This window comes from Lepus europaeus, chromosome 13 (genome assembly GCF_033115175.1).
Source record: "Lepus europaeus isolate LE1 chromosome 13, mLepTim1.pri, whole genome shotgun sequence".
NCBI lineage: Eukaryota > Metazoa > Chordata > Mammalia > Lagomorpha > Leporidae > Lepus > Lepus europaeus.
The window spans coordinates 20970175-20983903 of NC_084839.1; the positions used below are offsets into that span (position 1 = coordinate 20970175).

Sequence of the window (13729 nt, forward strand, 5' to 3'; positions counted from 1 at the left end):
CATGCATATTCCTGTATATGAAGCCCTGATGATTATAAACCTAGCACATGTCTAGTTTGGAATAAGCACTTAGATGCTAACTCCCATCCCTTTACACTCAAAAGGACAATGAATATCATTATTTCCTGTATGAAGCCTTCCCAACAGAATTTGTTCAACGTTCATGTCACTTTAGGCTGGACACGTCTGAAATGTCAGCCAGCCCAAATAATGACAACTTCTCCAAAATAAGAACTATCTTAAACCTTACTATGTTTGCAGGATCTAGAATATTGCCTGACATATAATACACAAATTAAAATTAGATGAATTGGAGAGTGAAACAAAAATATAAATAAATGAGTATTTTTGAAACTTCAAAAAAATCTTCAAAAATATAGCTGCTCAATTCAAATCAATGATTTAGAAAGGTTTATCAAATAAAAGAGTTATCTGCACCCCCATGTTTTATTGCAGCTCAATTCACAGTATCTAAAACATGGAATCAAACTAAATGGCCATCAACTGAAAAACAGATAAAGAAATTATGGGATATGCACTCTATGACCTACTACACAGCAGTAAGAAAAGAAAAAGAAACCCAGTCATTTGCAACAAAATGGATGAATCTGGAAAACATCATACCATCACACTTAGTGAAATAAGCCAGTCCCAAAGGGACAAGTACAATATGTTCTCCCTGATCTGTGATTATTAACAGAGCACCTAAAGGGAAACCTGTAGAAGTGAAACTGATTCTTTTAGAAGCAGTGACTTGAACAGCCCTTTGTCTTGATTGTTGAGGAAGTTTTTTTTCTTCTTCTTCTTAATACCACTGGTTGAACTCTTTACTTAACATAGAATTAGGGGCTGGCACTGTGGCGCAGCGGGTTAACGCCCTGGCTCAACGGGTTAAAATAGAATTAATCATATTTGTATAAAGTCAACTGAAAAAAGATCCCAGTAAAAAACAAGAGTGGGAATAAGAGAGGGAGGAGGAAGTCTGTAACTGTAAAGCTGTATAGTTCTACATACATTCCTACAGATACCCGTCTAAGGATACAGCTAAAAACTTGCCATAAGACTCCAAATCCCATTAAGCTGGATGGTAATAGTATTATATTATATGTTAAAATGACCATATTAAGTGTTAAACTGACCATATAGATAGGATTCAGTGTTAAAGGGATCATATAAATAAGATCAAGTGTCTGGTAATAATAGAATTAAAAGGGAGAAAATGCTCCAATATGGGAAGCACTCCACACAGTAGACTCATGGAATGACAATCGCTCTAAATAGCACTCTGATCTCAGAATCAGCCATTAAGGCATTCTGGTCTGGCTGAAAAGCCCATGAGAGCATTTCAGGCATGCAAAACCAAGACACTGTGGCAAAAAAAAAAAAAAAAAAAAAAAAAATGTCCTACATATGAAGGATCTCTGTGAGTGAGACCCTAGTATAAAGAAGAGGACATCAAAGAAGGATGTACTTTTCTCTGAAGGGAAGAGAGAATTTACACTTTGCTTATGGCCTTGTCTACATACTGATGGAGACTGTGGACTCAAAAGGCTTCCATAGGCTTGGTAGCTCATGTCAAGAGTCTCAGGTGATCACTGATGTCATCCATAAGAGTGTTAATTGTTAAATTAACAACAGGAGGGGCCGGTGCTGTGGCACAGCAGGTAAAACCACAGTTTGCAGTGCCGGCATCCCATATGGGTGCTAGTTTGAGTCCTGGCTGCTCCACTTCCGATCCAGCTCCTTGTGATGGCCTAGGAAAGCAGTAGAAGATGGCGATGGCCCAAATCCTTGTGCCCCTGCACCTATATGGGAGACCTGGAAGAAGCTCCAGGTTCCCGGCTTCGGAACAGCACAGCTCCAGCTATTGAGGCCAATTGGGGAGTGAACCAGCAGATGGAAGACCCCTCTCTCTCTCTCTCTGCCTCTCCTTCTTTCTCTGTGTAACTCTGATTTTCAAATAATTAAATAAATCTTAAAAAAAAAAAAAAAAAAAAAAAAAACAGGAGTCACTGTGCACTTACTTCCCATGCAGGATCTCTGGCCTCAATCTCAATGAGTTATACTGAGAATTAACTGTAAAACTTGTTTTCAAACAGTTTTTTATAGTGTGTGTGTGTGCGCGCAAATTGCTGAAATCTTTACTTAGTATAGTGTTGGTCTTCTGTGTATAAATTGAAAATGAATCTTAATGGAGAATGGGACTGGAAATTCGAGAGGGAGGAGGAGGTTGAGTGGAAGTGGGGGTAAGAGGATGGGTATGGTGGGAAGAATCACTATATTCCTAAAGTTGTACTTATGAAATTGATACTCATTAAATAAAAGGTTTCTTTGGGGAAAAAAAAGAAAAAAGAAAGGCTTATATAACAAACTTAAAAATAAACCAATTCTTTCAGAAACACCCAAAGCAAACAAAATGAGCCATACTTTTTGGTACACATTAAATCAGAGGCAAGGGATGTTCTTAAAGTTGAATACAATGAAAAAAAAAAAAAAAGTCAAACAGAGCACAATGGTTAAAAGGCCTCTTGGGACATCTGTATCCTATATTAGAATGCCTGGTTTGAGTGCCCACTACTCCACTTCTAATCCAGCTTCCTGCTAAAACTCTGGGAGGAGGCCGGCACCGTGGCTTAACAGGCTAATCCTCTGCCTTGCGGCGCCGGCACACCGGGTTCTAGTCCCAGTTGGGGCACCAGATTCTGTCTCGGTTGCCCCTCTTCCAGGCCAGCTCTCTGCTATGGCCCGGGAAGGCAGTGGAGGATGGCCCAGGTGCTTGGGCCCTGCACCTGCGTGAGAGACCAGGAGAAACTCCTGGCTCCTGGCCTCAGATCAGCGCGATGTGCCGGCCGCAGCGGCCATTGGAGGGTGAACCAACAGCAAAAAGGAAGACCTTTCTCTCTGTCTCTCTCTGTCACTGTCCACTCTGCCTGCCAAAAAAAAACAAAAAACAAAAAAACTCTGGGAGGTGACAAGTGAAAGCTCAAGTGCTTGGGTCCTGATAACCCACATGGCAGATCAGGATGGAGTTCCAGGCTGCTGGTTTCAGCCTGACCAGGCCCTGACTATTGTGGGTATTTGGGAAGTGACCCAATGGCTAGAAGATCTTTCTGTCTTTCAAATAAAATAAAAATAAACAAATGACTTTTAAAATAAAATTTAAAAAATAAAAATGAAAAACCTTCATAGGTTTCTAATATCAAAATCTATGTCTATAAACCATTATGGAAAATACACCTAACTCATAAAACTGGAAAATATTTTTTAAAATATTTACTTATTTATTTATTTGAAAGCAGTGTTAGAGAGAGAGAGAGGAAGGGAGAGAGAGATCTTCCACCTGCTGGTTCACTCCACAAATGGCCACAACAGCCTGTGCTGGGTCCAGGCGAAACCAGGAGCTAGGAACTTCATTTAAGTCTCTCAGGTGGGTAGCAGGGGCCCAAACACTGAGGCCATTTTCCACTGCTTTTCCAGAAGCATTAGCAGGCAGCCGGATGGGAAGGGGAGCAGCTGGGAAGCCAACCTGGCATAGCAGGCAATGGCTTAACCTACTGTTTCACAACACCAGCCCCAACATATGTCTTTTGAGAATTTTAAAAAAATTTTTATTTATATAAAGAGAACAGATTTCATGCATTTCATATATACAAATTTTAAGTCCATAATGGTACTTCCCATCCTCCCTCCCATCCTCCTCCTTCCTTTTTTCTTTTATTTTTTGCCATAATATACTTTCAACGTACTTAATAGTCACATGTATAATCTTTCACTAAATAAAGAATTCAACAATTACAAAGTATAAAGACCATTGCTCTACAAGAGTATAGATAAGGGTTATAAACAATAATCAAATCTTAAGATGTCAATTTTATTCATATATATATATCTATATAAATTTTTGCATTCTATATATTAGCTACCACAAATCAAAAAACATAATATTTGTCTTTTGGGGTCTGGCTTATTTCATTAAGCATAATGATCTCCAGTTGCATCCATTTTGTTAGTAGTTTCTAACACAATTCACATCCAAATAACCAAAAATTATCAAAACAAACACCACACACATACCTACACACATACCCACACAAAAGGAAATTTGGCTGTTCCATAACTATCAATAAAAATAGATCCATAAAATGCTGGAATAGATTATGAAAACTTTCCTGAGAGCATAAAGAAAAAGATTCAGAGAAGAAAAAACATTCTAACAGAAGAGCTTGCTGTAAAAGAATGCATGGTGGTGGGGGGAGTGTGGACAGGAAGGAGCAGATGTAAGTAATCTAGCCTCATTTTAAAAAATGCAAAACAAGAAATTAATTTGCAATAATCAAATAATCAAATCAACATTTCACTAAAATCTACATGTGGGAACTTCAAGTTGAAGACTTAAATTTGTTCAAAATCTCTAAAATTACTTAAAATTACACACAATCCAGCCTCTTCTAATAGAAGTGCTATTAGACATACCTGACTGGAGCTTTATGGTCCTTGAACTATGGTGCTAATTATGTAAATGCAAGTAATAATGCTGTTAATATTTGAAAACTATTTGATCTCTTTAAGTCACATTTGCACTGAAAGTGTTTATCCATTATAGTGCCCAGTCAAAGCTGCTTAAATATAGACAGTAAAAAGGTAAATGTAAATAGAAAATCCATAAAATCCAAATAACAAAAGCATGAACTAATAAGATTTTAGAGAATCAAAAAAGTTACTTGTTTAATTATTGAGCAATTTCTAATCCAAAATCTATTTAGCAGTATTAGAGTCCCTAAATTATTATCTGAAACTTATTACAAATTAATGTACTCTAGTTCATGGTATTTCATTTCTATCCATTTTAATTCAAATAAAAAATAAAGTTGAAGCTCATGGGTCAACTTCCTAAGGGCAATCCCTTCCCCATCTCCACCACAAAACACAAAATATTACAAAAAAAACCTAGCAGATAAGATTCTCCTAACAGGAGGGAATAAAAAAATCTAAGTAGTTGACCAGTAAACTAAGTATTTCTACCCAAAAAAGGTACATTAGTAAAATATTTCCAGAACTATGTTTGAACAACAGAAAAGTAAAGGCCTAAATGTTACAGTTATAAGTAAAAATTTACTATAACTCTACCTGTAAAGTAGCAAAACATCTATCTAAATTCAAAGAAATTAAATATAAATTACTTACATTGTAAAATGAAGGTAGGATTTATGTATAGCAGCAGCAGATGCCTGTTTCTTTGGTGATCCTGAGTGACAACTAGTCTCAAAAATTGATAAAGCATTCTCATCTTCACTATCATCTAAAATTAGAGTTTCTATATCTGTTAAAATAAAAACACACATAGACATACAACAAAAAGGTTACGAGGTTTACAAAGTAATTTAATACTGGTGTCCTACCATAGCTAAGGAAAATTGGGTGAAAAATCAGATGACATTAATTAAGTAGTCAACTAACAAATAATACAGATTGATCAGGCAAATTGACAAACTACAGCATTTTGAATAATCTATAAATGGAATAATTCTTTTACCTTTATTTTTAAGATATTTTATGCATCTATTTTGAAAGTCTGAGTAATAGACAAAGAAGGAGAAGCAGAGAGAGATCTTCCATCAGCTAATTCACTCTCCAGATGGCAGCAAAGGGCAGCTCTGGGCCAGACTGAAGCTAGGAATCAGGAACTTCAACCAGGTCTCCTATATGGATAGCAGGGGCCCAAACACCTTCTGCTGCTTTCTCAGGCCATTAGGAGGAAGCTGGATTGGAAGCAGAACAGCCAAGACACGAACCAGCACCCCATGTGGTATACCAGCGTCACAGGCAGTTTACCCACTATGCCACAACACTGGCCAGATAATTCTTTCACCTTCAAGAACTATCAATTGGGGGAAGGCGCTGTGGTGCAGCATGTTAAAGCCCCAGCCTACAGTGCCGGCATCCCATATGGGCGCCAGTTTTGAGTCCTGGTTGCTCCTTTTCCAATCCAGCTCTCTGCCATAGCATGGGAAAGCAGTGATGGATGGCCCATTTTGCTTTGGCTCCTGCACCTGTGTGGGAGACCTAGAAGAAGCTCCTGGCTCCTGATTTTACATCAGCTCAGCTCTGGCCATTGTGGCTGGCTGGGGTGTAAACCAGCAGATGGAAGACCTTTCTTTCTCTCTCTCTCTCTAACTCTTTCAAATAAATACAATAAATCTTTAAAAAAAAAAAACTATCTATTGAAAGTGTCATGTATATAATTTGGGAGACTTCATTGACTCAAACAAGTCTGGAAAAGAAATGCCACACTCATAAAATCTTACCTACTTAACTAAGAAACTCTGGAAGTAATTTTAACCCAAACCAATCCATTTCACATTTGATTTAATTAATAGGGTAGATGAATCTAAGTTGGTTCATAGAAAACCAACAAGGAACAAATTGACCCTCATCTTTTAAGTCAAACACAATGGCTCCGCTTCTGGCTCCAGTTTCCTGGTAATGCACTCACCGTGCAACAGCAAGTGATGGCCTGAGAAGAAATATTTATTTGAAAGGTAGAGTGACAGAGAGACAGAGGGAGAGAGATCTTCCATCCACTAATTCATTCCTCAAATGCCTATAACAATCAGGGTGGGACCAGGATGAACCTAAGAGCCAACAGTGCCATCTGGGTCACTCATGTAGGTGAGAGGAACCCAAATATTTGAGCCAGCATCTGCTGCCTTCCCAGACATACTAGCAAAGAGCTGGATCCGAAGAAGAGGAACAGGAGCTGGATCTGAAGCAAAGCAGCCTCTGAAATGGGATGTAGGTGTCCCAAGTCTCAGCCTAACCCATTACATCACAACACCCACCCCTCTATGTGGTATTTCTTTTTCTTTCTTTTTTTTTTTTATTTGACAGGTAGAGTTATAGACAGTGAGAGAGACAGAAAGATCTTCCTTCCGTTGGTTCACCCTCCAAATGGCCGCTTCAGCCAGCACTGCGCCGATCCAAAGCCAGGAGCCAGGTGCTTCTTCCTGGTCTCCCATGCGGGTGCAGGGCCCAAGCACTTGGGCCATCCTCCACTGCCCTCCCAGGTCACAGCAGAGAGCTGGACTGGAAGAGGAGCAACCGGGACTAGAATCCGGCACGCATATGGGATGCCGGCGCTGCAGGCATAGGATTAACCAAGTGAGCCACAGCGCCAGCCCCCTCTATGTGGTATTTCATACAAGTCTATCCTTAAAAAAGGAAAGTTTCTGAGAAATATATTTATAATGACAGCAACACCTATCTAATGATGCCCATCCCTAAATTTTTTATTTTTTGCTGAAAATGAATGATGCTTTTAAAGGTAGCTTTCTGTTTCTGTTTTTAATTTTAAATCCAAACTACAATCTTGAGGCTTGATAGAATTCAAGACCATACACAACCTGGTTCTAATTTACTCGCTTATCAATAGTTTATATTCCAATCAGCACAGCATAGTACAGAGTGCTCCATCAGTAACAACAAAATTTATTTGATGAGTTGAATCCAGAAAGGCAGCAAAATGTATGTTAAGAGTATGGGCTCCCTGCATTTGAGCAGGCCCCAGAACTTACTGAGTGATTGCAAATAAGGGAAATTATCATCCTAAGTCCCCAAATTTTCTCCTCTATATAATGAGAGCACCTAACTCAATTATGAGCATTAATAAATTACAATTTATATAAGGGATTTATAAAAAATAAATGTAAGCCATTATGATTATAGTCAACTTTCTAAAGATAATAATACTCCTATATTAAGAAGATCAGAATGTCTCAAGTAAACATTCATTCATTCATTTTACAAACATTCACTAGGCAACCAACACATGCCAGGCCTAGACCATACAATAGTGATAGAAATAAATACACTTTATATATTCATAGCAAACAGAAAAGAGTGACACATAATCTTATGAGAAAACTCTACTTATCCATGCCTGTATTTGTTTCAGTTTAACAATACAAAAAAGTAGTTTATAGTACCTTCCTTTTTGTCACTCTGGCTAATTTCAGCATGAGGAAACACTTTTTGCAAGACTGCTAGGATGTTGTTGAAGCTTCTTTCTAGCAGGGGCCTTATTATGGGGGACAGGGCATGTCCTGAAGACATCACAGCACGTTGGGAAGCAGGCACAATATTCTGCATTGCATGGTAGAAGTCTTGGGCGCTGAGCACAATGGAGGACACATCCAGTTGCAGTTTATGGCTGCTGGCGTAGATCTGTGGGTAACGCCTCCGGAGGGCAATCAGAGCAGCTTCAGTGCACAGGGCCTTGATGTCAGCTCCACAGTAGCCTAATACACAAAAGGAAGAGAATAACAAGGCTCAGTTCATTCTTCCACGTACACGTACCAACAGTGCTTTGTAAATCCATACATCTTTATCTAAAACAATAAATACCAAATCAGTAATTACATGCAATTTTATTAGCAAAACAAGAACTGACCAATTTTTAATAGGGCTAAAAACTTATTTTATTAAAATAAGGGTTAAAAACTTAATAAGACTAAAATATTTCAATATTTTAACTTAACAAAAATAAACTGATGATATTAAAACAAAACAAAACATAAACTGCACATGAAAATCACTGATTACAAGGTACAAGTTTTTTAGGAAAGGTCTGGGGCTGGCATTGTGATAAAGTGGGGTCAAGCCACTGCCTGCAGTGCTAGCATCCCATATGGGCACCAGCTGAAGTCCCAGCTGCTCCACTTCTGATCCAGCTCCCTGCTAATGTGCCTGGAAGAGCAGCAGAAAATGGCCCAAGTTCTAAGTCCCCTGGCACCCACATAGAAGACCCAGATAGAGTTCCTGGTTCCTCACTTCAGCCTGACATAGCTCTGGCCATTGCAGCCATTTGGAGAGTGAACCAGTAGATGGAAGTTTTCTCTCTCTCTCTCTTTCTCTCTCTCTCTCTAACTCTCTCTCTTCTCTCTCTCTCTCTCTCTCTCTCTCTCTCTCTCTAACTCTCTCTCTAACTCTGTCTTTCAAGTAAATACAACTGTAAAAAAATTAAAGTTTGGGGACTGGTGCTGTGACACAGCAGGTTAAAGTCCCAGACTGCAGCACCAATTCAAGTTCCAGCTGCTCCACTGCCCTTCCAGCTCCCTGCTAATGTGCCTGGAAAAGTAGCAGAGGATGGCCCAAGTCCTTGGGCCTCTGCACCCAAGTGGGAGACCTGGAAGAAACTCCTGGCTCCTGGCATGAGATCAGCTCAACTCCACCCATTACAGCCATTTGGGGAGTGAACCAACTGATGGAAGACATCTCTCTCTCTCTCTCTCTGTCTCTGTCTCTACCTCTCTCTGTATCTCTCATTCAAATAAATAAAATAAATCTTCTAAAAAAACTTAAAGTTTCATTTCAATTTTTCATCAATATTCTCAATTAGTTTAGTGCTCATTATATTATGTTAACATGTTATTTTGTCCAATATTAACTTGTAAACACATATAGAATAAGCAGAAACTTCAAAAACAGAACTATTTTCATACCAATTCTAAGTGTAACCTTCTAATAAGTTAACAACCAATTACCCCAAATATTAGAATTTAAAATTATAATTCATCTCCGATAGTTCCAAAGGAAATAAGAATGTTTAAAATAAAAACTCCACTGATGCTCCATATAGCTTAGGATGACTGACAATGTAATTGAAAGGGCTATACCAACACAGGGTATACCCATACTGAACAGATCATGCAGCTCAACAACAGAGCATGGCCCCAGGACTCTTAAGTCATTTTACTCATCTTAGCAACAAATACATACATATAAAAACACATGAACTGTACAATCTTCATCACAAAAAGGAAGAAAAACTCAACCTAATTATATGTTGTTGACTTTTATATAAGCAATTAAAGTTCGATTTGATCACCTTTATCAGTTATGCCAGTAGGGGGAACCATTTGAACTAGTTATAGAACACTACACTTTATATTTCTCAAGCAGCATTATCAGATTTATCTTTTGATAGTTCACAGTGACCTTAGAGTACACATAAATACTGAAATAAAAATGGTTATTACAAAGGAAATCTTACTCAGAGTAAGGGAAAGCTCAGTCTGACCTGTGAAAATGTCACTCAGAAAACTATAAGCAAATTAAGCACAAACACTATCCCATGATAATCTCCCTCTCAAATAATTTTTCAATATAACCAGATTTATTACTAGTCTCATTTTATTTTATATTTCTCAATTAATGAACCTGAAAAAATAATCTTTATCTTTTACATACAGATTTGTTAAATAAGTTTGACAAAATGAGTACAGGATACCTACTCAAAACTATACAGTTAACAAATTAATACAAGAATTTGATTAAAGCAAACGAATTCTGTCCTCCATATCAGAGGAGGTAAAGGATAAACTACCATCTTCAAACAATATTAACCCTGTTTTCTTTCCTTCTTTAACAGTATGTATACAATTAGTAAACATACTATAAACATACTATATGGTCCTATTTTAAGTGTAAATACCTAAGTGGGGGAAAAAAAAAAAAACCTCAGAATTAAGGCAAAACAAAAAACTAATAGCAACTAACAGCATTTTCTATAGTAAATATTATAACATTTACATCTGCCATAACACATTAATTACATAATAGTGATGTACTGTTAGTTTTTACCTAATTTATTCCACATAACTAGAAAGTTTGTCAACAATAATAGACCCAATTTAATGAAGTAAATTTTCACATGGATTATCATAATCAATAGGTCATAAAAGAAAGTATCTCCTTTACATTTGCTTACAAGTAAGAATTAGTGATTTAAATTTGTTATTCTTAAATATTAATCTGAATAAATAATTGAAAATTATATTTTAGATTTGCAAGTCTGACAGTGAACATAGTGAACTAGAATCTCTGGTGAGTTAAATCATATATGTGGCCGGCACCGTGGCTTAACAGGCTAATCCTCCACCTTGCGGCACCGGCACACCGGGTTCTAGTCCCAGTTGGGGCGCCGGATTCTATCCCGGTTGCCCTCCTTCCAGGCCAGCTCTCTGCTATGGCCCAGGAAGGCAGTGGAGGATGGCCCAAGTGCTTGGGCCCTGCACCCCATGGGAGACCAGGAGAAGCACCTGGCTCCTGGCTTCGGATCACCGAGATGCACCGGCCGCAGCAGCCATTGGAGGGTGAACCAACGGCAAAAAGGAAGACCTTTCTCTCTGTCTCTCTCTCTCCCTATCCACTCTGCCTGTCAAAAAAAAAATCATATATGTGTATTTTGAGAAAGCCTTAGAACTGATTCTGGGCCGGCGCCGAGGCTCACTAGGTTAATCCTCCGCCTTGCGGCGCCGGCACACCGGGTTCTAGTCCCGGTCGGGGCACCGATCCTGTCCCGGTTGCCCCTCTTCCAGGCCAGCTCTCTGCTGTGGCCAGGGAGTGCAGTGGAGGATGGCCCAAGTGCTTGGGCCCTGCACCCCATGGGAGACCAGGAGAAGCACCTGGCTCCTGCCTTCGGATCAGCGCGGTGCGCCGGCCGCAGCACGCTACTTCGGCGGCCATTGGAGGGTAAACCAACGGCAAAGGAAGACCTTTCTCTCTGTCTCTGTCTCACTGTCCACTCTGCCTGTCAAAAAAAAAAAAAAAAGAACTGATTCTGATATAGACAAAAATTGAGAACTACTGACTTAATACACTTCCTTCACTGGACTCTAAAAACAGAATTAAAAGTACGTCATAAACGTGACTAAATATGCTATGCTTGTCTTAATTAAGCTTTTTATCCTGTCATAATAATATAACTTTCTCCTGTCAAAAGGGACTTTAGAAAATAAATGATATGGTCATGCTAGTAACACTGAAATATCCTATAGACTTTCAAGAGTTAAAAGTTGATGTTAAAGAAATTACAAACATCTTTTTGATAATCAAACCAATTCTACCATCATAATTCTTAACACTGCTTGATACAAATATCTAGATAAAAAAGAGACAGCATTCTTGAATACTACTATTCAGATAATTTTCTGAAAGATGAAAATGCAGTTGTTAGAGGTTAGAATAAAAAAAGGTCATAATATTTCATATCTTTTGTTTTAAGCACAACATCAAGCTCTACAAGACAGATACTTCACTGCTACATTTTCATTGCTTTAGCCCTCTCATTGAAAATGGAACATAGAGTTGAACTCTTCATTAATCATAAGCTCTATAACTGGTACGAAGTATTCTTCATACCAATGTATGTTCAGAAGTTTCTCACTACTTAAAAGTCACATGCTTTTGCATGGAAAACTCTTTCAAGTGCTTGGGGATTTAATCTCAAGATAAAAGTTACCAAACCCATAACCTCTAAGAAGAGGTCAGCTATCTTTGTAGTTGTTTGTGAAGACTGTACAAATTTTTGTTAGGTGTAAATTCTACTGATCTAAATGCGTACATGTTAAAACATGGTAGGGATACTTAAACTGATGAGTTCATAATAGAGGTAAAATTTATTGTTATTTCATTCCTGTTTGAAGACCTGCATTTGGTATTTTTTTTTTTTAAGATGTGAACTAGTTTCTTAAATGGAATAAACGTCAAAACCAAAACCAGAAATCATTTAGTTATAATGGATTTTCATGTCACTATCCAGGAAGGAAATGGTATAGAAGCAGATTCTGTAGTACACATATCTCCACTCTGTGGGGGTAGAGGGGGAGACAAGAAACGTTTTTCAGTCCTGTAAAAGATTGTTGTGAAAATTTAAAACCTTAAAAAAGTGACTAAAAGTTAAAATAGGTCATTTGGAAAAGTGGGAAGTACTGACCTTTGGAAATGCAAAACAAAACTAAGATCCTAATATTCGGAATGAAGAATTAAACACAAAGTGTATAAAATTTCAGATGGTAAATAGGATAATAGTAAGTAATTTCAGAATACCTATCTCTAAGGGAATTTCCAAAATGACTCAAAGACTTCTGTTTTTTTTTTTTTTTCTTAAAGATTGCTCTGTGACAAATTCACAGAAAAATCTACCAATATTTTCCAGTCTGATCTGAACTCTAGTACAATACTATCATAAATCAAAGGGATCAAATTATAAAAGGGAAAAGACTGGATATTTTACCAAATACCACCCTCTCCCAAAAAGCAGCACAAGGCTTTGCAAAGGTCAAGCCAAATTTACATGAAATGGGTTTGGCGCATGCTTTCTTATACCAGGCAAAGCTTAAACTGTAGTAGTGCTGGAGATATATACGTTTTCTCCTCACCAGAAGATGTCGAGGTCTTTGTGGTTCAAAAGCTGAGGGATGCTGCTTCGGAGATGGAGGTCCCTGTGGATGAAGAGGATAATTCGGATGTAGCTAACTGAATGGACTAAGGTTCTGTTTAAGTTGTCATTATCTGATGGTGGATCACAATGATTTTTCAGCTAAGCTGTTCTTTTTGGTTTTGGTAACTTTCAAGTTTTCCCAAGTAGACTACTGTTAGTGGACTTATTTGGGAGAAAGATTATATATATATATATAATTTTTCATGAGAGAATGAGAGAAAAACAGATAAAAGAGGGAAGAAGAATGAAGGAAAAACATCTGTGTGTATATGAAGCTCCTTAGTATTGTACCACTTTGTATTTCAGACCTAATTAGAATCAAAACCCTGAATTCTGTCTCTTATGTATGACCATCTGTATACGTAAGTGCTCTCTCACCACATCCTTTGAGGATAGTAGCATTCATTCACTCTGAAGAGAGATCTTCCACTCTGTGAAGAACTTAATATT

The 13729-nt window shown here is 38.0% G+C and overlaps 1 protein-coding gene across 2 annotated transcripts in view; it reads right to left on the bottom strand.

Moving 5' to 3' along the window:
- Positions 1-13729, bottom strand: part of ATAD2B (ATPase family AAA domain containing 2B) — a 207040-nt gene that overhangs the window by 89267 nt on the left and 104044 nt on the right. For both annotated transcript variants that reach the window (XM_062209028.1, XM_062209027.1), the window contains exons 16-17: positions 7983-8294; positions 5185-5320 (exon numbers count right to left, since the gene is read on the bottom strand). In XM_062209028.1, coding sequence (XP_062065012.1) covers positions 5185-5320; positions 7983-8294 — 448 coding nt within the window. The remainder of the gene's footprint in view (positions 1-5184; positions 5321-7982; positions 8295-13729) is intronic.